Here is a 22,054-nt window from a genome sequence, read left to right as displayed (position 1 = left end):
ACTACAATCTGATTGGATGTTAAGTGAAAGGGAAAGGACGAGATCCAGGAAGAGTAACCAGGAGGCATCCTGTTTCTATTGAGCAATGTTAAGTTTTCAGTTGAAGTTATTTACTCTCTGAATACAGTAAACGAGACAAAAAGTGTTGTCATGTAAAAGTTTTATTTACTAAAATTGTATGTATATGTAGAAATGTAAATTGCCTAAAGAAAGTTTGATTTGATTATCTTAAAGAAAATTGTAAAATAAAATAAACTGGTCAGTCATTATGGCTAACTCACAAGTGAAGGGCCCCCCTCAGGAATTTAGAAATTTTTAAGAAAATGATTAAACTATTAATAAACAAGTCACAGTTGTCCAATTTGACAAACAAGCTATGTCCTTGTGGTGTAGTAGTGCTTAAGCCTTTACGCATTTAACTTTAAATCAAATATCAAGTTTGAGGTATGACTGTGTAAATAATGTTGTTCAAAGAACAAAACGTGAAAGTTTTAATAAAGTAAAATTTTAAAGGAAACTCTTTTGACTTGAAAATGCTTACAAGCACTACTTTTACAAGTACAAACTGAACAGCTCTTTTTTTCTTGTATTACATACATTGTTTAATGTAACCTGGAATAACCGTTTGCTCTTCTACAGAATTGTCCATTCCCTCGATTGACTGTCCAGCTGCCTTGGCATGAGCTGGATGAACTGTGTGCCCTTGCACTTGTGTGATGATTTGAGTCTTGAGGGCATAATTATGCTCATCTGCCACTCTGCTTGGATTTGATTTAGAGGACACTATGCCCTTCCACTCGGCTGGTGCACAATGGATCTGCTTGCCTGAAGAAAGAATCTGTGCCTGTCGAATCTCTTCTGACTCTCTGTCAGGATCTTTGAGGTGTTTTTTTAAATTCCTCAGCCCTCTTGAAAGGCTCTCCTCCTGCGTTTTTCCTCTGCCTTGGTGTAAGTACTGAGACATTCTGTGTTCTAGTGGTAATCTTGAAGTGAATTAATTACAGTGTTAGATTTTGACATTCATTCATATTGTACATCATCTATCTACTGTATTTGATTTAGAGAACAAGTCTACCTGTGAGTGTTTTCCTTATATGACAAAAATGAGGCACTGCTCATATCCAGGCATTCTTTGTGCTTCTTCCCCAATCTGTGTGGCTGGCTATTCACACAGTTTCCGTCAAAAGTTATATTCTATACAAAACAACAATATGCAATTGTTGCAATTTAATATATAATATCAACTTTAACATTTAATAATATTAATAAAGATTATATACAACGTGCACACATACGTCTCATATATATGTGTTTGCACAGTGCAGTGTGAATAATGTGAGTGCAGTGCAAAAGTAAAATAATCACCTCTGAGTCAGAGTAATAAACATGGTCAGAAAGTGGGAAAGAAATATTGCTCTGGGTTTCAATTAGATTTTCTGTTGCTGGCAGGGTGTTGTGGAGACTGTCTGACATGGTGCAGAGATGAAACAACAGCTCATCCATGAGATCCTCAAACTCGGTTAAGTAAAAGCTCTGTGGAAAGAAATGAAGATATATCTTTAAACAATTAAAAAAATCTCAACAATGATGCAGACAATAGTGTTTATTAGAAACTGTATTAATGATTGCAGGAAGTGCTTACATTAGTGTGGACATGATGGTCAGTTTGCTTGTGACTGGATTTTCCAATAATGAGTAAAGCCATGTCTTTGACATAATAGATCATCTCAAAGAGAGTCAGTAAATGTTTTCTTTTTTTAGTTGTCTTTGTTTGTTTCACAAAAATTGTAAGGGTGGCAATTACCTGAAGGGGGAAAAACTATTTTAGAGTAATATCAAATCAAGTTCAAATTATGTCAACCAGTCTAGGAGGTATTGTTTCGATATGAAAAGTTACACTTTAAAGTAAACTGAGATATAACTGCACTTAAATATACACAGTGTATCATAAATAATACATATTTGATATTCCAATACATACCATAGCATTCAGTGGAATCATAGTGCAAAATATAGCTCCAAAATAAAGTGTTTTTGGGACTTGAGTTTGGAGGTAAATGTCACTAAAGTGGCTCAAACTAAAGAAATGAGTGAAGAGCAAATGAGCAGATCTAGAGATACCAGTAAATGGGAATGAATAAAAGATCAAGTTGCGGAGACCAGAGAGGGCCACTGCGACAATAACACCAGGTGCCTAAATAGAAATAAAGAAAGTAATTTAATGGAAGTAGCCTTCGGTTACATTAACGGGGTGAACTGATTTTAACATATTGTGTTATGTAAATCAATAGGCTACCAGTAACCAAAGCAGGTTGGAGAAGATCAGATCCCATGTAGACACAGCTGCTGCTACTGCTTTGTTTAGTCGTAGTAAGGACACACTTTTCAGAAGAAGCAAGTTCACAACAGCACCAAGGAGTGATTGAGAAAGCTGTGAATTATACGTGTTCATATTTAAAATGATCTGTTTGCCAGTGAATACCATTTGCTAAATTCAGAACGCTTTTAGCAAGTCTGAACAATTTTAGTTCACTTGAGCCATTTAACTGCATGCAGTGCCAGGTTTTTTTTTTTTTTTTTAAATGTTCATCTGCAGTTTATTCACATTATGGCATATTCACATAGTGGGATACTAGGAATAGAGTATAATGAATTAAACTTATATGTCCTACCTGCTCACAAAAGAAGATGGGGCTTAGATCAACAGGTAATTTAAAATCCTCCTTCTGAAGGAAGTCAATCCTCTCTGTTTTTAGCATAAAGTTGTACACAGAGCAGATATATCGTAAAAGACTGCAGATGATAACTGTGACCTGTGTATATAAAAAAGAAATACAGTAATTAGCCGAGTAAAGTCATTAAAAATGCATAGTATGATGTCGAAATGTATTAGACAGAATGTAATGTAATGTCACCTCTAGCCAGCTCCTAATGTTTCTCCAGTAAAGCCATCCTTTTTGAGTCATAACATATATTTGCCAATACATATGAAGCAGAATGAATGAAAAGAAAAGAAGCTAGAAGTAAAATGACACAGAGAGGAAAAAATATCAAGTTAAATATACTCATATATATATATATATATATATATATATATATATATATATATATATATATATATATACATTATACAATATAAAATTGTGTAATATTATGGTTTCATATTATGCATATTGTATACTCACAATCAATAACGATATCACATTTAGCCTCCACATTAAACTTAATGTTAATGTGTCTGAACTGTAATAAGATGCTCACCTCACAGGTCATAACTCCGTAGTCAAGGGCAGCTGGGAAATGGTAGAGTCTAGTGGACTGAACGCTTGCTGAGGGTATCAGAGCTCCTGTTGAGGTTTGCTCTACTAGAATGGTGACCGACGTGAAGAGGTTACTGGGCCCGTTGTACAGGAGAAATTGGACCATCACAATCTGGGTGAATGGTGTCATCCAGCTGGTATCCAGAAGCTTTTTAATTGACTTGATTGCTTTGAACCTATTTTAGCAATGCAATACATATTATTTATATAAAATATTATATATTACTGTTCATATAAAAGATTATTAATTAACAGTTTACCTTGTTTTTCCCAGGCTCACACTCACTCTTTCTCCCTCATAACACCCAAGTTTCCCACAAAGTGAGTGTCTCTTTGCCACAGATTGGTTATTAGAGGATTTCATATTGTTCTTGCCCAACAAATTCAAGATCTGTTCATAGAGAAAACACTGGAATAATTACGTTTTCAAAAGAAGTCTCTTATGCTCACCAAGGCTGCACTTTTTTTGATGAAAAAGATTGTAGCAATATTATTACAATTTAAAATAAATATTGTAATAAATATTTTATATAATAATTATTTTTAAATTATATAAAAATTATTTTCTGAATATATTTTAAAATATAAATTATTTCTGTGATGGCAAAGCTGAATTTTCAGCATCATCCAGTCTTAAGTGTCACATGGTTTTGTAAGACTGGAGTAATAGCTGCTGAAAATTCAGCTTTCCATCACATGAATAAATTAATATATTCAAGTAAAAAAAGTTCTTTTAAATTGTAATAATATTTCACAATATAATCAAATACATGTAACCTTTTTGAGCATAGAGACTTCTTTCAAAAACAAAAATCCTAATTCAAACTTTTGATCTGCAGTGTATGTCAAATGTTATGTGTATGTATCTAATATGTCTTTTCTAGCATTTTTCAAATATTTTCAGTGGGTGGAGTCAGGCTCTGACCAGGGGTTTAGTTACCCTTTAAAGGAATAAGTTTTACTGTGAAACAGTCAGCGTTGGTGATTTACCTGGCATGATGAGTTATATGTGCTCTTGATCTTTCTAATGACTGGACTCCCAATAAAAGAGAAAGCACCTCTAAAATCTCCTGTCTGTTAAAGCAACACATTGTAAGCAGTATTATTCTTTGTAAAGCCACTTAAATCTTTCAAACAGCTACAGATGTCAAATAAATAATAAAAAATGTACTTCATTTTCTATTCCTTTCTCATGGCAGTTGGCATCGTCATATAGTCTCTCTAGGAAAGTGGTTGTTGTCCATTTCCACCAATCGGCATGTTTTTGGATGGAGTGAAAGGAATTTTGCGGACCCCTGTTTATATGAAAATAACATTAGCACTTTTTTATTTTATAACAAGTAATGTGGTTAAATGAGAATGTCTGTATTTACTTTGTGAAATGAGTTTTGATAGCCTGATTCAAACGGTACTTGTCATTGGCAGACTTTCCATAAGTCACAAATAGAATCGTCGACAGCATCATTAGGTGTAACATCAAATCCCTATTGAAGCAAAAGTGAATTTTTGAGGTTAAAGGTTAAGAAAAAATTAAGTGTTGAGGTTGATTAAATAGTAAGACCTTGTGGTTTTGTGAAGGAGAGTCTGTTTTTTGATCTGGCCTCTCACACACTTCAACTCTCTTGAATTGGGTGGCCGCACTAGACGCAGATACCTGGCTCTCTGACGGGCAGCGAGCACCTGCTCATCAAACATAATGCAGAGTACTTGCAAACTTGATTATTATTCAATCTAAAATTCTCTTGCAATTTCTCTATCAGTGTGACAGAAACATGTTTACATGATTTTACCCTTTCAAAATGAGACTGCTGGTATTTGCTAACCAAGACATCCTCAATGTTTTGGTCCTTGCGTTTCAATAACTTAGTGACAGGCTCAGTTACACTTAGATTGTGGAACCAGTTCGACCTCTTTCGATGTAGCAGAGACACTGTGATAGCAATTATGAGTATCTGTATGAGGAAATAAACATTTAAAACAGGTTTCAATTTATATAGTTTTTTTTAAGGGCGTTTTCAGACCTGTAGATCGTTTGCTTTGTTCCAAAACAGGGACTTGATTTGTTACAATGTTGCATTTTCTTCTTGGTTCAGTTTACTTTCACAAGGCAACATTTCAAAGCATACCAAAATGTGTTTGTGCAAGTCACATTTGAGTAAAGCTGTCCTCTTATATAAGAGGTCCTCTTATTTTATATAAAACAAAATATACACATATATATATATATATATATATATATACATACATATATATATATATACACACACATATATGTGTGTGTGTGTGTGTGTGTGTGTGTGTGTGTGTGTGTGTGTGTGTGTGTGTGTGTGTGTGTGTGTGTGTGTGTGTGTGTGTGTGTGTGTGTGTGTGTGTGTGTGTGTGTGTGTGTGTGTGTGAAGACCTCCGATGTAAAAGCCTCTAAAAGCCACCTATGTCAAAAATGAGATAATAATATTTAGTGAATGCTCTCCGCACATAGTATACATTCATAAAATACTTTCACTTCAAATTCACTAAATCCCAGCCTCGGCCCATTCAGAAATGTCAGTACTTAAGAAGAAACCTATACATAGGAGCCTGATAAAAATTGCATCTGAAAACTTCATATATACACATACATACATACATACATATATACATTTATAATGCAGTTAGAGTGGGAATAAAGGCTTCTGAAAACACCATAAGATCCAAGAACAGAACGTGGGCCAAATATTAAATTGAAAACATCTACAGCTACCCTACACAGTGTGTGCGGGATCAAGATGATTTACCATTGCTGGATGCAGTACAAAGCCACAGCAGACAAGACAAAAGAACACAGAATGAGCCCACAGAAGAGTCTTTGTTTTGCTGAACCTGTAGGGTAACAAATTTAAATCCTAATTTTCATATATTTGGGAAACAAATATTGTGACACAGACACGTTTTTTAAGTAATATTCAAGCTCCAACAGAATATAGTAGTACAAAGGATCACCCACTTTACTCCAAGAGTTCCCGTGATGATGACACATGTAAGAGAGAGAGTCAAGCAGAGGGTCCAGCCCACATAATAACACCAGGATTGAAGACTTCGGATTCTACCGCCACAAAACTGCCGCTTCTCTAGGATGTCTGTGTACAAAACCAAAAAAAACAACAATAACATGAATAGAGTAAAGGAGAAAAATATTAAAATAAGTCTATTATGCTCATCAAGGCTGCATTTATTTGCTCAAGAATGCCGTAAAAACTGTAATATTGTGAAATATTATTACAATTTAAAATAACTTTTCTGTTTTAATATATTTAAAATATAATTTATTTCTGTGCTAGAAAAGATGAATTTTCAGCATCATTACTCCAGTCTTCACGATCCTTCAGAAATCATATTTATATGCTGATTTGCTACTCAATTATTATTATCAATATTGAAAACAGTTGTGCTGCCTAATATTTTTTGTTAAACCCACACACAGGATTCTTTGATGAATAGAAAGTTCATAAGAACAACATTTGTTTTGAAATAATTTAAAAACTATATAATTATAACTATATAGAATTTACCAAATATATTTGTTAAATAAGTAATATTTATTAAAAAATCTGTATCATTATAGTATAGTAAAATATTATATTTTTTATACTTAAATTTGTATCTAATGAATTTACAAACCTGCAAAGGTGTGCGATTTGAAATCATTCTTATTCCATTTGCATTTGTCATGTGATCTGTTGCTGACATCAGACACAGAGTCTTCCACAGTCTCTAAGATGGTGTCAGGGTCGTCTTGCAGTTTTGACGTAGACAAAGAATCTGAGGGTTTCCAATCCTGAGTACCATACTGCAGGACACACCATTTCATTGTCTTTAGTAATGTAGACTAAAATAATGTAAGTGTAAAGCATATTCAGCTGAGCATATAAAGCATATTTAACTGATCTGTACATTATACCTTATACCCTTTTTTCCAAGAGCTGTGAGTCCAGTGGGAAACTGTATTACAGGACAGATACGATTCAAATGTACAATCATTCATTAGAAAAGCATCATGGTGATCTGTGAAACAGACAAACCAATAGAAAGTGTTTTGCATTAAACTATCTTGAATTATGAGTGGAGTGACACATGGTAACATACCTTCTACTGAGTAGACATCAGGCACCTTGACCTTATAATGCTCTTCAGACACACTACGGGACATGGTCTAAAATGGATACAGAAAAAAATCAGTAGCGTATAAAAACAATAACTAAATATGTATAGATATATATATATCATACATAATAAATATAGTTGCATCCAGTAGATTCAAAATTTAACTGTGTGGCAAGAAGAAACTAAGGGACAATTTCAGGCAGCCTGGGAATTCTGACCTTGCCGACACGGAACACCAGGGACACCAGACCCCCCACCGGCATCACAGCAAGAACACTGCACAGCCCTGTTACCATGGAAACCGGTGAAACATCAATAAGGCCCAGCTCTAAAAAGCACTGCCCATTGGTATAGAGAAAAAAAAAGACGATATGTCTCAATATTGTGAAAATGAAACAAACAAAATCACACATATGTTGACAGTATTTTTTGACATGTATTGATTTCTATGTTGAACTGAACACCTGTTCTTCCATAAGATTTATGAGCACGGCGCTGACACACATGTAGCCCTGCAGGAGCAGCAGACACACACTCCAACGCTGAGTGTGTGTGTGAGAGCTGAAAGACGGACGGCTGTACACAGACAGCCACGGGTGGAAGTCCTCCAGGTATTCTGTGAGTTTCAGATATAGAAACTTTCTCGAATACATAGAGCAAAAACATACGATTTTTTTATTAGATTGCATTACAGACATATTCAAATAAAAAGCAACATTATCATTGTACGTAGATATGAAAAATTATATCATTAAATAATCATATTGTTGTATTGTGCCAAAAAAAAAATTCCCCTCACTTTATTTAGATTTTCTCCATATAAAGAGAATACATCATACAATATACAGATACCCCTGATTGATAACATATGTACTTATTACCCTTAATATGTGACTTTCATGTAATAAAAATATTCACAAATAACAACCGAACAAGGTTAATACAGAGGGGGAAAAGAGCTTGGACAACATTCATCATGAAATAAGAATAAAAGGAAGGAGAAAATAAAATTATAGAAGAAATACCTACAGTATACACTGTATTGTGCCAAAAAAAAATTAAGCTTAACGTATAATTGCTGCCTTATTTCTTTCCTTAAATATTGTTTAAAACTTTAAGTAAACTGTAAAAAATGATATGGCCAAGTTATGACAACATTTGTTTTTACATTGCTTAACTTTTATATATATATTGTACAAGTCAACAAATTTTTTTAAGTCAATTTAATGTATTTTACGTTGAACTGACTTAAACATCCAAGTTGATTATACTTTAAAAAATTTACTTTTATTTTACAGTGTAGTGCAAAAATTTCAGCTTTTCAGACGCTTTGAATCAAGCTGAAACTTGAGTGTTATTTAAATAAATGTATTTAAATATGAATGCTGCAGTCAAATTAAATAGACAAAGATGTTCTTTACTAAAAGGAACAGTCCACCCAAAAATGAAAATAATTTACAAACAAAGATATTTTTATATGTTTGAATGTTGGATATGAAACCGTTTCCGTTCCCGTTAACTTCTATTCTATGAACAAAAAATACAATGGAAGTAAATGGGAATCAAAATGTCAACATTCTTCAGAATATCTTTGTTTGTGTTCTGCAGAAGAAAGTCAGTCATACAGGTTTGGTAAGACATGAGGAGAGTAAAAGATGACAGAATTTTCATTTTTGGGTGAACTATCCCTTTATAATAACACTGCACAGACACACAAAAAACTATATAGCAATATTTAACTAGCTGTATATAATTAATAGCATGGGGGTTCACCTGTTTAAATGTCAGCCCGCATTCAGAAGCACATAAACTCCTCTCCACTCTTCCATCTCCCTCATCCACTGCCAGCCAACACTGACCCAGGAAGAACCAGCTGGACCCCTGCACCAGGTCTTTTACCAGCACATGGCTCAGGTACCAGCTGGGAGATGAACCTCCATTATCATGCCAAAGATGCACCTTCCATACCCGACCCAGACTCTCTGGGGAGCTGAATAGTGAAAGATAAATAAAATGATCAAAAATGTAACAAATTAGACAATTAAATTAGGTTTAAGTTAATGGCTGATCTTTATCAATAATGGTAAATGTGCAAAATGAGCATTTACCTCAGAATAAAAGTGTTCCTTGAGTTGCATGTGAAGAGTTTGGAGTCAGAGCTGCTAAGCTCCCTGGTTTGAGAGACACCATCATCTCCATATAGAACAACGTGAACCTGACAACATTGTACAAATAGAGATTCAGAAATAAACTGTAACGTATATAATGCATGCAACTTACAGTATACATGCACACATTGTATCCAGCAATGGTCACAATGATCAATACCTTTGCAGTCATTCTGGTTCTAGATCTAAAGCCTGTATCTATGGTGACCGCATAGAGGAATCTGTCCGAGGGATTGTTTTCTGGAAGCAGGAATGAGCCTGTAGATTTCTGAATGGAAACATCAGCCTTTTTACACAAGACCAACACCACCACATAGAGAGCCAGGAATATTACTGACAAAATGATCAGTGTGTAGTTGGTTTTGGAGCTGCAAGACAAGAGGAGAATATATGTTAGTGTTAGTTAAACGCAACCATATTCAGATCTGATAAATTTGGAGAGAGGCATTGCAGGTGTACTGGATAAACTGTGAAACATCTGCAGAGTTGTAGCTGCTTATGATTTTCTCATGCGATACTGCAAATGATGCCAGGTGGCTGCAACTGAAAAAAAGGATCATCAGACGCATTTTTTGTTTTATTAGTGCATGGAGCCACATAATATTGGCCTACAGAACAAATGATTGTCACAGTAATTGATATTAAGGGATGCTATTAAGAATTCATTTGTAACCTTGTTACAAACCTATTTGTAAGACCATTTGAAGGCATTACTACAACATTTGAGTTAACTATAAAAGATCAAAATCCATGAAACTATTTTTTGTCTTACCACTAGATGGAGCATTTATTGTATAATCTATACCTGCAGTAGATCTTGTCTGGGGAAACACCAACATGAGAAAAACAACCTCTGGGCTTCCTCTCTTTCACACCATCCCAGGAAAGACACTCCACAGACTCGATGCCAAGTGTGTAGTTCACAGCTCTGGCAATGTACTTATTGCTAGGGCTTTTATTATAGTCTGCATTGAGAAGCATCAGGAAGACAGCACCAGTAGCTGGATATAAAAAAAGAGAATTAATATATATTGTGTGTGTGTGTGTGTGTGTGTGTGTGTGTGTGTGTGTGTGTGTGTGTGTGTGTGTGTGTGTGTGTGTGTGTGTGTGTGTGTGTGTGTGTGTGTGTGTGTGTGTGTGTGTGTGTGTGTGTGTACGTACATGTATATATATATATATATATACATATACACACACACACACACTATATTTAAAAATAATGTATGTATTGTATATAACACTAATAATGGTAGATGTTTAACATTTATAATTAATCTATATAAAAGTTTTTTTTTTACATTTGGACTAAAATGTTTAACCAAACCATGCAAATAGGATTGAGGGAGGAAGATGTGAGCTGTCTGTCCTTTCCAGTGATATATTTTCTGTTCGTTGTACTTATTAGGTGTTGGCTGCTCGTACATCCTGTGAACAGATGTTATATTTCACATAATGGTTGACTAAACTGTGTAAATAAAAAAAATAAAAAAATAAAAAAATAAAAGGTTTCTGCCATACATTTTTAAGTACAATCAACTTGTACTTAGGATATTTAAGTCAATTCAACTTAAATTACATTAAACTGACTTTTAAAAAAATTAGTTGAATCTTTTATAACTTTGTCAATCGAAAATTGCTTAACTTATTTCGATGAGTTAAAGCAATGTAAAAATGTATGTTGTCATAACTTATTGATCATAACATTTTTACAGTGTACACTGTAAAAAATTATTGTTGGTTTAACTTAAAGTTACCTGGTTGCCTTAAATTTTAAGTTCATTTGAAAATATATTTTTTTTAGTTAATACAACAAAGAAGATTGGTTTAATAAATAGAAAGTCAAAATATTATGTTATTTTGAACCACATTAATTATCTAAGTTGATTTGACAAAGATAGATAAAAAGTTGTGATTAAAAAAATTATGAAAATATTTTTTTACAGTGTAGAAGACTGAAAACTATCACAGAAATGCAGCAATGTCGTCACCTAAGCAGCAGCAGAATGGGAAAGGGGCGTTCAGCTGGCCTGTTAAACTGCACTGTGATCTGAAGGGCTCTCTGAAGGGTCTGTGACGTCACATTGAACTGGTGACTGTTCAGCTGACTGCGCAGAAGAGTGAACTCTGTATGTCTGCTCTGCTGGAACAAGCAGAAACACAAATCAGGGTAACCAAATATAGAGGAAAACTATTTGTAATCAAGCAGTAAAAAATATCTACTTTTGTCTCCTGTTTTCTCTGAAACTCAATAGTAACTGGTGTAGATAGATGTCTGACTTTGATTTCCTTCCTAGTGGTGCAGTTGTAGAGTCGAATGTCTGCTGTCTCTCCACTGAACTGTAACATCACATTAAATTAGAGTGTAATTTGCTTCACAGGTCAAAGCACGTTTTCTCAAATTCAGCCATGCATTTATAGTGTACCTGCATGTCTCTGGAGCAGCGATATGGGCTCTGCCTGTACACTGTGAGCCAGGTAATGATGCAGGGCTTGTGCTGGCTATTGATGCTCCATTGCTGAAATTGCATCTTGAGAAAATCAGTGAGGTGGAACGTGGTGAGGCCAAATGTTTTCACCATAGAATAAGACTGGCCCTCCTTCCAGGCTAACACTTCCATAAAAGTAGTGTTCACATTGTACTGCAAGATATTGCTGGATAGCATACACTCCTGCAATCAAAATGTACAAGGTTAATATCACAGAAACTCAGAAGAGATGTGTTTATCCCAAATTGATAATGAAAATAAGACTAAAATACTGCATGGTAACATTGAAATCTACAGTGACTAAAATAAGACAAGTTTACAAAACAGACAAAGCTATAATAATCAGATAAAATTAACAGATCCCATGGTAGATTAAACAAGTTAGAAGATGTATTTCAAAGGACTTAACCCATGCAGCTAACAAAAATATGGGTAACACTTTATTTTACACTGTCATTGATACATGTAGTTACTATAGTCATAACTATACAATTATGCATAATTACATGAAACTAACCCTAAAACAAACCAAACCCTAATCCTAACCCTATAGTAAGTACATATAGTTACTTAATATTACTCAGTACCTAAATTAATAATTAATTACACTGTAACAAAGAAATCTTGAAATAAAGTGTTTCTTTAGAAACACTAAAGTGGTATATAAGTGTTATAGAAATATGTTCTAAGAACGTTTCTTAATGTTCCCATTAAGTTATGAAAACATTATTTCTGAACATTCAAAACATCCAGTTTTTTTAAATGAATTAAAAAACAAAAACTTGGTTATGGGAACATTAAGAAAACACTCAATTTTATAATTTTGCAAACATTATGGGAACGTTGAATGTTCTCTGAACACTACGAATTAAAAATGTCTTACGAACATCCAACTAAAACGTTTCAGAAAAAGAACGCACCATGAATGATGAATAAATAATGGTTTTGTGTTAAGGAATTAAGAACATTATTAAAGACCACATAGCTTTCAACAAACATTCTATTAACATGACAGGAAGAACATTTGTTCATAACTTTGAGAGAATGTAGCCAGAGAACATTCCCTGTTAGCTGGGAATTCATTAAAAATGTTCTGCTGCTTTTCAACTTTTCAAACAGAAAAAAATATGTTAATATCATGTCATTATAAAAAATAACACATCAGCTTTGCATCAGGGTTGCCTCTCTTACCAGTACTAAATTTGTGATGGTGTAAAGCACTTTGTTTGTGAGTTGGTGTCCTGGTCTGGACGAAAGCACTGGAGCCTCCAACACACCAGACAAGAGAGATACCAGTGCATTCACCATCCCAATGTCCAATATATGGCCTGCTGGAGGCTTGGACTCATGTAAGAGGGATGGGATGTCGTGAACATGCTGGATTACTTCTTTGACACTGTGAAATGTCACCTAAATCAGATATTAAATAATTAGCTAAATGTATAAAACATTATAAATAAAACTGAAAATAAATTCAAGCTTGGGTTATACTCACTTGACTAGAGATTCTTATCAAATCAGTAAGAGTGTAAATTACTTCAAATAAATCTCCCTAAAAAACAAGAACAGAGTTAAAAATAGATTTTTTTTGTTGTTGTTGAAAAATGTCAGTTAGAGAATCTCTGTCTAGGTAAGACCTTGTCAGTGACGGACAGCTGACAGGCCGCTGAAACAAGGGCAGTGCGTGTGAGTGTCAGATGCTCGACAGAAGACTCCGGGTCCAGACTCAAGCGGTTCAGCACCGTGATCAAAAGAGAGATGTAGTTGATGATGTCTCGGTTGCTTCCAATCTTACTCAGACCGGTTAGGTTATCGATTCCATACATGTACCTGGAAGAAAGAATAAAAGTCATTTCAAATCCTAATACGGCAGAAAAAGATGTGAGAATTAATGAATTAAGTCATTTTTGTGTCCCAAAAAGAATCTCACAGTTCTTGATCAGGGCTGGGCTGGGAGGATGAGTTTCTCTGAAAGCTTGGATGAACAGTCACTGTCACAGGACATAGTTTGGTCGCTGCTCCAAATCTGTTCTTTATTTCAATATAGACTGTGACTGTGGAAAAAGAGGTGTTCTGAGAATGAGAATAGATAAGATGTGGCTTGAGATCATAACAATGTAAACGTGAAATGACCTTGTCTGCTTTATTATGGATTCTTTGTACCTTTGTAATCGTCATTAGGATCTCCACTAGGAAGATTGAAGTAATGTTGGAAATCCCTGCCTTCGTAAAGGAGTTTCCTTTCAGTGTTTCCAACACTGAAACTGTACTCGTACAAGAGATCCTGATCACAGAAACACAAATACATCAAGATCAGATCAAAGAGAAAATTTATGTTGAATATTACAACAAAATTCAAAATATGAATATGCTGAAAGGAGTTTAAGGAAAAACATAGACCTCTTTTCCAGAGGAGCAGAAGACGCTGAAATGAGTGTGGATTTCAGAGCCTGTGCTGGGCTGCACTTGGCAGCTCATTCCCTCCGGAACAGCTTGTGTGTGGAAGAACAGCTGGCTTTTCCCCTGTAGCCGCTCCTCAGAACCTGACAAGGTGAGAAAAAAAGGAGTAAAAAGATGCAAATCGCATTCGGCTGAAGGAAATACAAACATTTAATGCATTATTTATTTATTCATTTGGTTGTTCGTTTAATTTTCATTTGTAATAGGAATCTTCATTTTGAATTTCCAAAATGAGATGGAAAACTCACTTGCAGACACTTCGAGCAAATAAAGACTCTTTGGTTTAAGCATGAAGGGTTTAAATGTGACGACCGCAGAAGATAATCCTAAAGGAAAAAGGAGACAAAGACAACTAAAGGTTCTTTTTACAATTCATATGTAAAATGAGTTATGTCAACTTAGTTTTATAGAAATGTATATGTAATTCAGAAGGTTTTGTGGCCTTATAATAGGCGCTGTGAGTGTTCTCACATACCTGTGAGAGTGTAAGACTCAAACACAGAGTGATGAATGAGCTGTCGGTCCAGATCCAGCAGGGTCTTCTCGGAAACCGCCGGGCCAAACAGGTTGGGGTCCACCAGATTATCACCCTCATTGTCATAAGAGTGAGGGAATGATCCTTCATTCCAACTAAATCCCATTGAATTGGTCCCTTTCACACACAGAGACACACACAGTTAAACACACTACAACATTTAAATACTAGAAATCATTATTGCTCTTTTGATGCAGAGCATAAAAAACGTGTACCTGTAGGTCTGCCGACTGGAACACCAGGATCAGCCTCTTCAATTCCAAAACTATAGTAATCATACTCTAAACAGCAGCAAACATATCATATGAGCATCAGTCATATTATTACTTAGTACTGTTCACTAAAATACAATTTCTAATTTCAGGATGTAAAGTCCAGAGGTTTGTTTACTTATTAAGAGTAAAATACCTGGTAGCGAGGGACGATCACCTGATATTGTCTCGTAAATGTCTGTGTAAATCATGTCCTCAGTATGCAAGTCTGCAAATGTAGTTCACAAAGTTATTACATTTTATTGTATTCATATTATTATTACATTTGATTGCTATAACATTATTATTATCATCACTACTACTACTTATAGTAATAATCATTCATATCATTATTATTAGGTTGACATAATGCTCTCATTGAGTTAGATAACTGATCTATTAAATAGCAAGAGCTCTTCCTATTGTAAAAATATTTGTTAAATGTCCAAATTATCCAAAAACAATCTACCACCAGAGGGCGTCTAATCTCATTTTATTGCAATAGAAATCGTGATAAACAACATAGCTCTGAACAGAGCTAATTTTGTTCCAAGCCATAAAAACAAAAGCTTTATTATAATAGGGAATCTAATTCAAGTTTGAAAACTTTTACACAATTCGTTACTTGACATGATTCTGACTTTAAGACATGGTTAGGATCATTCTCGCCACAGTACACAGTACTGAGATCATATCAGTCAATGACACCTTACCTGGGGCTGGTAAGGACCCATGAAACTCCCACTGACCCCCAGACGACTCTGTTTCCCCAGGGAAGGAAGGAAAGAAGGGTGGGTGCGAAGGTTTGATATTTGGAAATGCTGGACGGTGGTACAGGTTTGTGCTGGGACTTTCAATCAGCGTGCGTACATTAATGTTATGGTGTTTCGTATGCATCATTGAAGTCAGAGTATCTTGTGTAACTGGGGCTGTAAGGTCAATAACTTTAGATAAAAGATAAGGAGTCAAAGATACGCCTATATCTGGAACGGAGGGATCAGTAAAATGGGCTGGAGTGTAGGGTGTCACAGCAGGCTGGGAGAAATGTAAGCTCTCCTCCATTTGAGAGGGTAAACCTAAATCCAAACTACTGCAGAATGGAACTGAAAGAAAAAGCAAGAGCAAACAATTTCAAATTGATCAAAAACACAAACTAAAATGTCTTGGTAAATATTAGATGACTGTCTTTCTGATTGGCCGTACGTACCCTCTGCAACAGCTTTGCTTGAGGCATTAACAAGGTAAAGTTTCCAGTTATAGGTGACATTTTTTGCATTGAAACCACAATCATCACAGACAGCAGAAACAGAAAACTGATCATTCCAGTTCACTGAATTTTCTCTGCAATCTTTACAAGACATATGAATGTTGCTGCCGAGAATGAAAAAATATGATTCATTACATGCATGAAATACAACTTTGTACATTACTTTTATTCATTGCATATTATGTATTTTTATCTTTTTTTTTTTCTTTTTTTTTCATTTATCCACTTAAATCCCACCTGGCATGTTTTGATGTTACAGTGATGAACATCTCAGATGAAGAAGATTGATGGCCACTGTACACAGTGAGAGTGAATTTAAGCAGGTCAAAGTCAGGTTTCAAGGCAAGAGCGGGAAATACAAGAACTGCTGAAGTGGTCACGATGTTCCTGTTGAAACAGCTGCTCTCTTCTGCGTTTACTGGCCTGCATGACCAGCTGTAACTAAAACAGAAATACAAATAAACATTTCAGATGTGATTAATGCAAAAATGACAGAATGTAATCAATAAACAAGCACTGTCACGTACCTTAAAGTATTATTGGGGAAATCCGGGTCATGTGATTTTTGCCCATCTAGAGTAACAATAATGCCGCTTTGACGATTGATGAAAATATTTGTGGCTTCGCTGATGACACTGACAGGATGACTGCGCACCACTTCAATTAAAACACTGTAGTTGCTGTACACCACATTACCGGATACCTGGACCTTTGTGATGACAACAACTCTTGTTAGTATTTCCTTATGTCAATATATATTTTTAAATGTAGAGGAGTTAGGCTGAAACAAGTGAAAGCAGACAGCTACCTTAAGAAGCACAACTGTGATAATAATAAGAAATGTTTCTTGAACACCAGATCAGCATTTTAGACATTACCTTTGCAATAGCTTTATATGTGTCATAATGAAGGAGGTATTTTGGAAGATCAATATACTGCCGTGTCGTGTCTATGTGTGGGAGGAGCAGCTGTCGTCCGCTCATGTCGTATATAGTCCATCTATACAGGAGACCTCTGGAGACATTACACTGAATCTGAGCCTCAAACGTCACGGCAAGATGGACATTTTGATACCGCCACACCTAGAAGTATGCAAGCAAAATGTATTTAGTATATACACTGCTGGTCAAAAGTTTGGAATAATTAAGATTTCTTAAGAAGTTTCTAATGCTCACCAAGGATGCATTTATTTGATTAAAAATACAGTAAAGCAGTAATATTGTGAAATATTATTACAATTTAAAATACTGTTTTATTTTAATATGTTTTAAAATTTAATTTATTCCTATGATGGCAAAGCTGAATTTTCAGCATCATTTCTCCAGTCTTCAGTGTCACATGATCCTTCAGAAATCATTCTAATATTATACACTCAATTATTGGTGTTCCTGTTCAATTATAATTAATGGTTCTTATTATCAATTTTGAAAACTTTCTGCTGCTAAATATATTTATAGAAACCATGATAATTTTTTTCAGGATACTTTGATGAATAGAAAGTTTATTGAACAGCATTTCTTTGAAATACAAATCTTTTGTAACATTATAAATGTCTTTACAGTCTAATGTCCCTGCTAAATAAAAGCATACATTTCTTTATTTTGTACTTACCCCAAACTTTTGAATGGTAGTATATCACAGGTTTCCACAAAAATATTAAGCAGTAAAATTGATAATAATAAGAAATGTTTCTTGATCACCAAATCAGCATTTTAGAAAGATTTCTGAAGGATCATGTGACACTGAAGACTGGAGTAATGATGCTGAAAATTCAACAGAAATACACAAAAAAAAAAATTAAATAGAAAACTGTTATATTAGATTGTAATAATATTTCACAACATTACTGTTTTTACTGTATTTTTGATCAAATAAGTGCCGTCTTGGCAAGACCTTAATTACTCCAAACTTTTCACTGGCAGTGTATATATAGATACCTTTTGTTAGTGATGTCTCCTAGTATGACTGTTAGAATATAGTTGTCTAATTATGGCATATAGAGAACTTGTACCTGTATTTTATTTGGGCCCATGTTTTTCACCGGAGGAGGCTGACATGATTCTTCAACGACAAAGATGTGCCCTGTTAAAGAGGCTGAGCTCACTAGGTTGAACATAATAACCTCTAATATGTACTCTCCAGTTCTGTAGAAAAAATTAAAACATTCACATTTACAATAAATCAATTAAAATTAAAATTAAAAGACTAGATAACCAATAATTATGACTGAGGACAAGATTTTGTAAAAAGTAACTGCTACAAAATGATCAATAAATAAATAAATAATAAGAGGGGGAAAAAAAAACTTTCCAAACATGGAATAATGACTTCATACATTATAATATTACAAAAGATTTCTATTTCAAATAAATGCTTTTCTTTTGAACTTTTTAATCATCAAATAATTCTGAAAAGAAAGTATCACGGTTTCCACAGAAATATTAAGCAGCATAACTGTTTTCAAATTTGATAATAAAAAAAAGATTCTTGAGCAGCAAATCAGCATATTAGAAAAATTTCTGAAGGATCATGTGACACTGAAGACTGGAGTAATGATGCTGAAAATTCAGCTTTGACATCACAGGGAAACACTGCATTTTAAAATATATTCAAAACAGTTATTTTAAATGGTAATAATATTTCACAGCACTACGGTCTTTAATGTATTTTGATCAAATAAATGCAACCTTGGTGAGCTTAAGAAAAATCTGCTATTTACTGTATATACCCTGGCTGACAAAAAAAAGGGATACCAAAGGGATACAATTTCTACCTGTTAAAGACATGATGCTCAGTGCTTGATCCGTCTCGCTCTGTTCCATCTCCAAAATTCCAAAGATACGAGACATCAGTTCCTGAGCTGATCCGGCAGGTGAAGTTTACAGAACGGTTTGATAAAACTGAAGGACTGTACAGAAGCCTGTTGGGCTGCACAGCTCTCTGAATCACAACAGGATAAATATCTGAACTGATGGATGTGAGACCGTTGGACACACTGACAGTGACATTGTATCTGAAAAAGATAGATAGATAGATAGATTTAAAAAAAAAGTCAAATGAACAAATGCAGTAAATAGACACATTTCATAGATTGTCTATATGAAAATAGATTAAACAAAAACAAAAAGCACTTGTTTGGGAGACGATATCTCTTTTTGAAGATTCTAGATGTTGTTTTTATTTCAGGTCCATCCTCAAATCTCCAGTGAAAGTAAAGAGGATTTGGCGCTTCTGTTACTGCTACAAATTTGATGTCTGTCTGTGTTGCATATGCCCGTTTGTCCGAAAAAATCCAAACAGCTGGAAAAAACGTAACACATTCAAAGCAGAAAAATATAAAATAGTGTTGACTTTTCTTTATGAATGGACCTCACACCTCGCTTGTGACTGTCTGTGGGTTTGGTTGAGGCTTTATCCTGCTGCTTGTCCTCTGTGTCTGTGGGCAGAGGGGCACAGGACGGGATATCCCGACCTCTCTCGGACAACATGAGATTCAAGTACTCAGTCCCAGAGGGACATGCTCTAATCTGCCAGCTGGTAGAATGAGTATAGATACTGCTCGTTATGGTCACATCTAAAAACACAAAGGCATATGGTGGTCACAAAAGCTTATTCTGTTTCATTCTTCCCATATTTGTAGCTATAGTACTGTCCAGTAAACATACTTAAATGGTACACTCCAGCAGCAGGTAATATTGCATCTATGTAGCAGGTGAAGTATCCATTGGCCATAAGAGACATATTATGCAAGCCCTGAGGACCAGAGTTCCCACTAAATGTAATGAAAACCATGGAAATGTTTTCTTTGCTCAGATCTGGTGTGACTGGAAATATAATCAAATATACAAGGGATTACATTGCATTGCTTAGATGATTTTTGAGAAAATAATATTGTATCTTGTGTCCAATTCAATTTAAATAAATTTAATTAAAAGCACAATTGAATTGCAAGCAACTTAAATTGCACAAGGGTTGCTATGGCAAGGCTGACAATAACCTGAGACTTCCATGAGGAGGGGCTTTCCAATCTGCACCCTGTCAATCAAAGCAGCTACAGTGGCATCACGAACAGAAGGCCCTCTGCTGCTGTACACTGCCAACCAGCCCGTCTCATTCCCATAAGGGACAAACTTAGAGGAGAAGCATCTGTAGGCAAATCAAAGCCAGACATGCTTCTCAATACAAAACACCAAAACACTGAAACTTACCTGCAGGTAGTGAGTCAAACTCACAATCAAAATAATGTATATCTAGATGCTGACTTTTCTCTTGGATGGTCTGAACTAGACACATTGTGGAAGTGAGGCGCTCTGGAATATTCTTGTGATAAACTGATACAATACAGTGAAAGAATACAGCATCACAGAGATTACAGACTTCTGATTATAGTTTTGTCTTATTGTTTTGCCCACATATTATTTCACTGTTGTTTAACAATAAAAGACACATAGCTCAACACAACATTTCAAGCAAGTATCTTTACAATAAATACAAGTGAATGAAATCCAATCAAAATGCAACTTTGCATATACTTTTTTTTTTTATTGTTGCATAAAGCAGAACATTTTAGGCTAATTCCTAAAATCTTTCCTATATTCCTAAATCTTTCAAATTAATTGAATAATGCATTGTATTTTAAGGAGTATAACATTGTAGATTTTTTGGTTTAGTTTTATATATATATATATATATATATATATATATATATATATATATATATATGCATTTTATTATATTTTTATGTTGTAACTGTTTGTGTAAATTAATTTAATAAAAAAATTAATTGTATTGTGCTGTTATATTGCCTACACTTCCATTTTTGTCAAGCGTTCATGTAGACTATGTAACTTAATATGTTTTTAAAGCCTTGTTCAATTTTTTTTAGTTAAATAAAATCAATTTGGATGTTATCAGATTTATACTAGTTCATTATTCATATTTTAAGTTACCTGACAAAACATTTTACAGTGCAATTCACTTAGTGAATAATGTAGGCTAGATAAAGTTTAGTTTTAAAAAAGGACTCTTACCCTTCACTGAAACATGGCTTGGAACATAGTGGACGCTTCGATTCTTGATGGTTTTCCAATGAGCTACAGTTGTTAAATCCAAGGTACAATTGAACAGCTGTAAAAAGTGTCATTTGATATTATAAACAAATCTTCGTGTAAGAGTTTCATCAAGGCCTTATTTGTCACGTGCAATTTCAGAGTTGCTACATACCATATCCCGAGTTTCCCTTAACATGCATGAGAGCAAAAATAAGTAGACAAAATACGGTCCTACAGAACAGAAACATCTTATCAAATGGAATGTCTCTCGCCGCTATCGCGAACGATTTCTTTGTCTCGTTTAAGTGTCAGTGAACAGGTGAAAAGGAGGCGTGTCTATTCTTGATTGACAGTTGCCGTTCCAATGATCGATTGC

The 22,054-nt window shown here is 34.7% G+C and overlaps 1 protein-coding gene across 1 annotated transcript; it reads right to left on the bottom strand.

Moving 5' to 3' along the window:
• Nucleotides 1-87: 87 nt before the first annotated feature.
• Nucleotides 88-22,054, bottom strand: pkd1l1 (polycystin 1 like 1, transient receptor potential channel interacting). Its single transcript, XM_082183375.1, has 54 exons — nt 21,851-22,054; nt 21,658-21,754; nt 20,625-20,773; nt 20,293-20,451; nt 20,004-20,201; nt 19,759-19,927; nt 19,401-19,640; nt 18,639-18,771; nt 17,506-17,709; nt 17,155-17,336; nt 16,865-17,068; nt 16,568-16,731; nt 16,074-16,463; nt 15,518-15,589; nt 15,325-15,390; nt 15,050-15,226; nt 14,823-14,900; nt 14,515-14,657; nt 14,278-14,398; nt 14,045-14,168; nt 13,752-13,944; nt 13,610-13,666; nt 13,306-13,524; nt 12,052-12,297; nt 11,849-11,965; nt 11,617-11,768; nt 10,953-11,053; nt 10,434-10,629; nt 10,088-10,171; nt 9,789-9,996; nt 9,569-9,675; nt 9,234-9,450; nt 7,925-8,098; nt 7,679-7,798; nt 7,443-7,509; nt 7,258-7,298; nt 6,978-7,146; nt 6,304-6,436; nt 6,095-6,179; nt 5,111-5,272; nt 4,882-5,000; nt 4,694-4,804; nt 4,492-4,615; nt 4,311-4,394; nt 3,581-3,711; nt 3,262-3,496; nt 2,916-3,017; nt 2,673-2,813; nt 2,297-2,431; nt 1,982-2,194; nt 1,643-1,804; nt 1,366-1,533; nt 1,076-1,194; nt 88-983 (listed from the first exon to the last, which is right to left on the bottom strand). The coding sequence occupies exons 1-54, from the start codon at nt 21,924-21,926 to the stop codon at nt 590-592; spliced, it is 8,232 nt and encodes a 2,743-aa protein (XP_082039501.1). The 5' UTR covers nt 21,927-22,054; the 3' UTR covers nt 88-589.

This window comes from Leuciscus leuciscus (assembly GCF_965113295.1).
Source record: "Leuciscus leuciscus genome assembly, chromosome: 11".
NCBI classification, from domain to species: Eukaryota; Metazoa; Chordata; class Actinopteri; order Cypriniformes; family Leuciscidae; genus Leuciscus; species Leuciscus leuciscus.
This window is presented reverse-complemented; position numbering and strand designations above follow the sequence as displayed.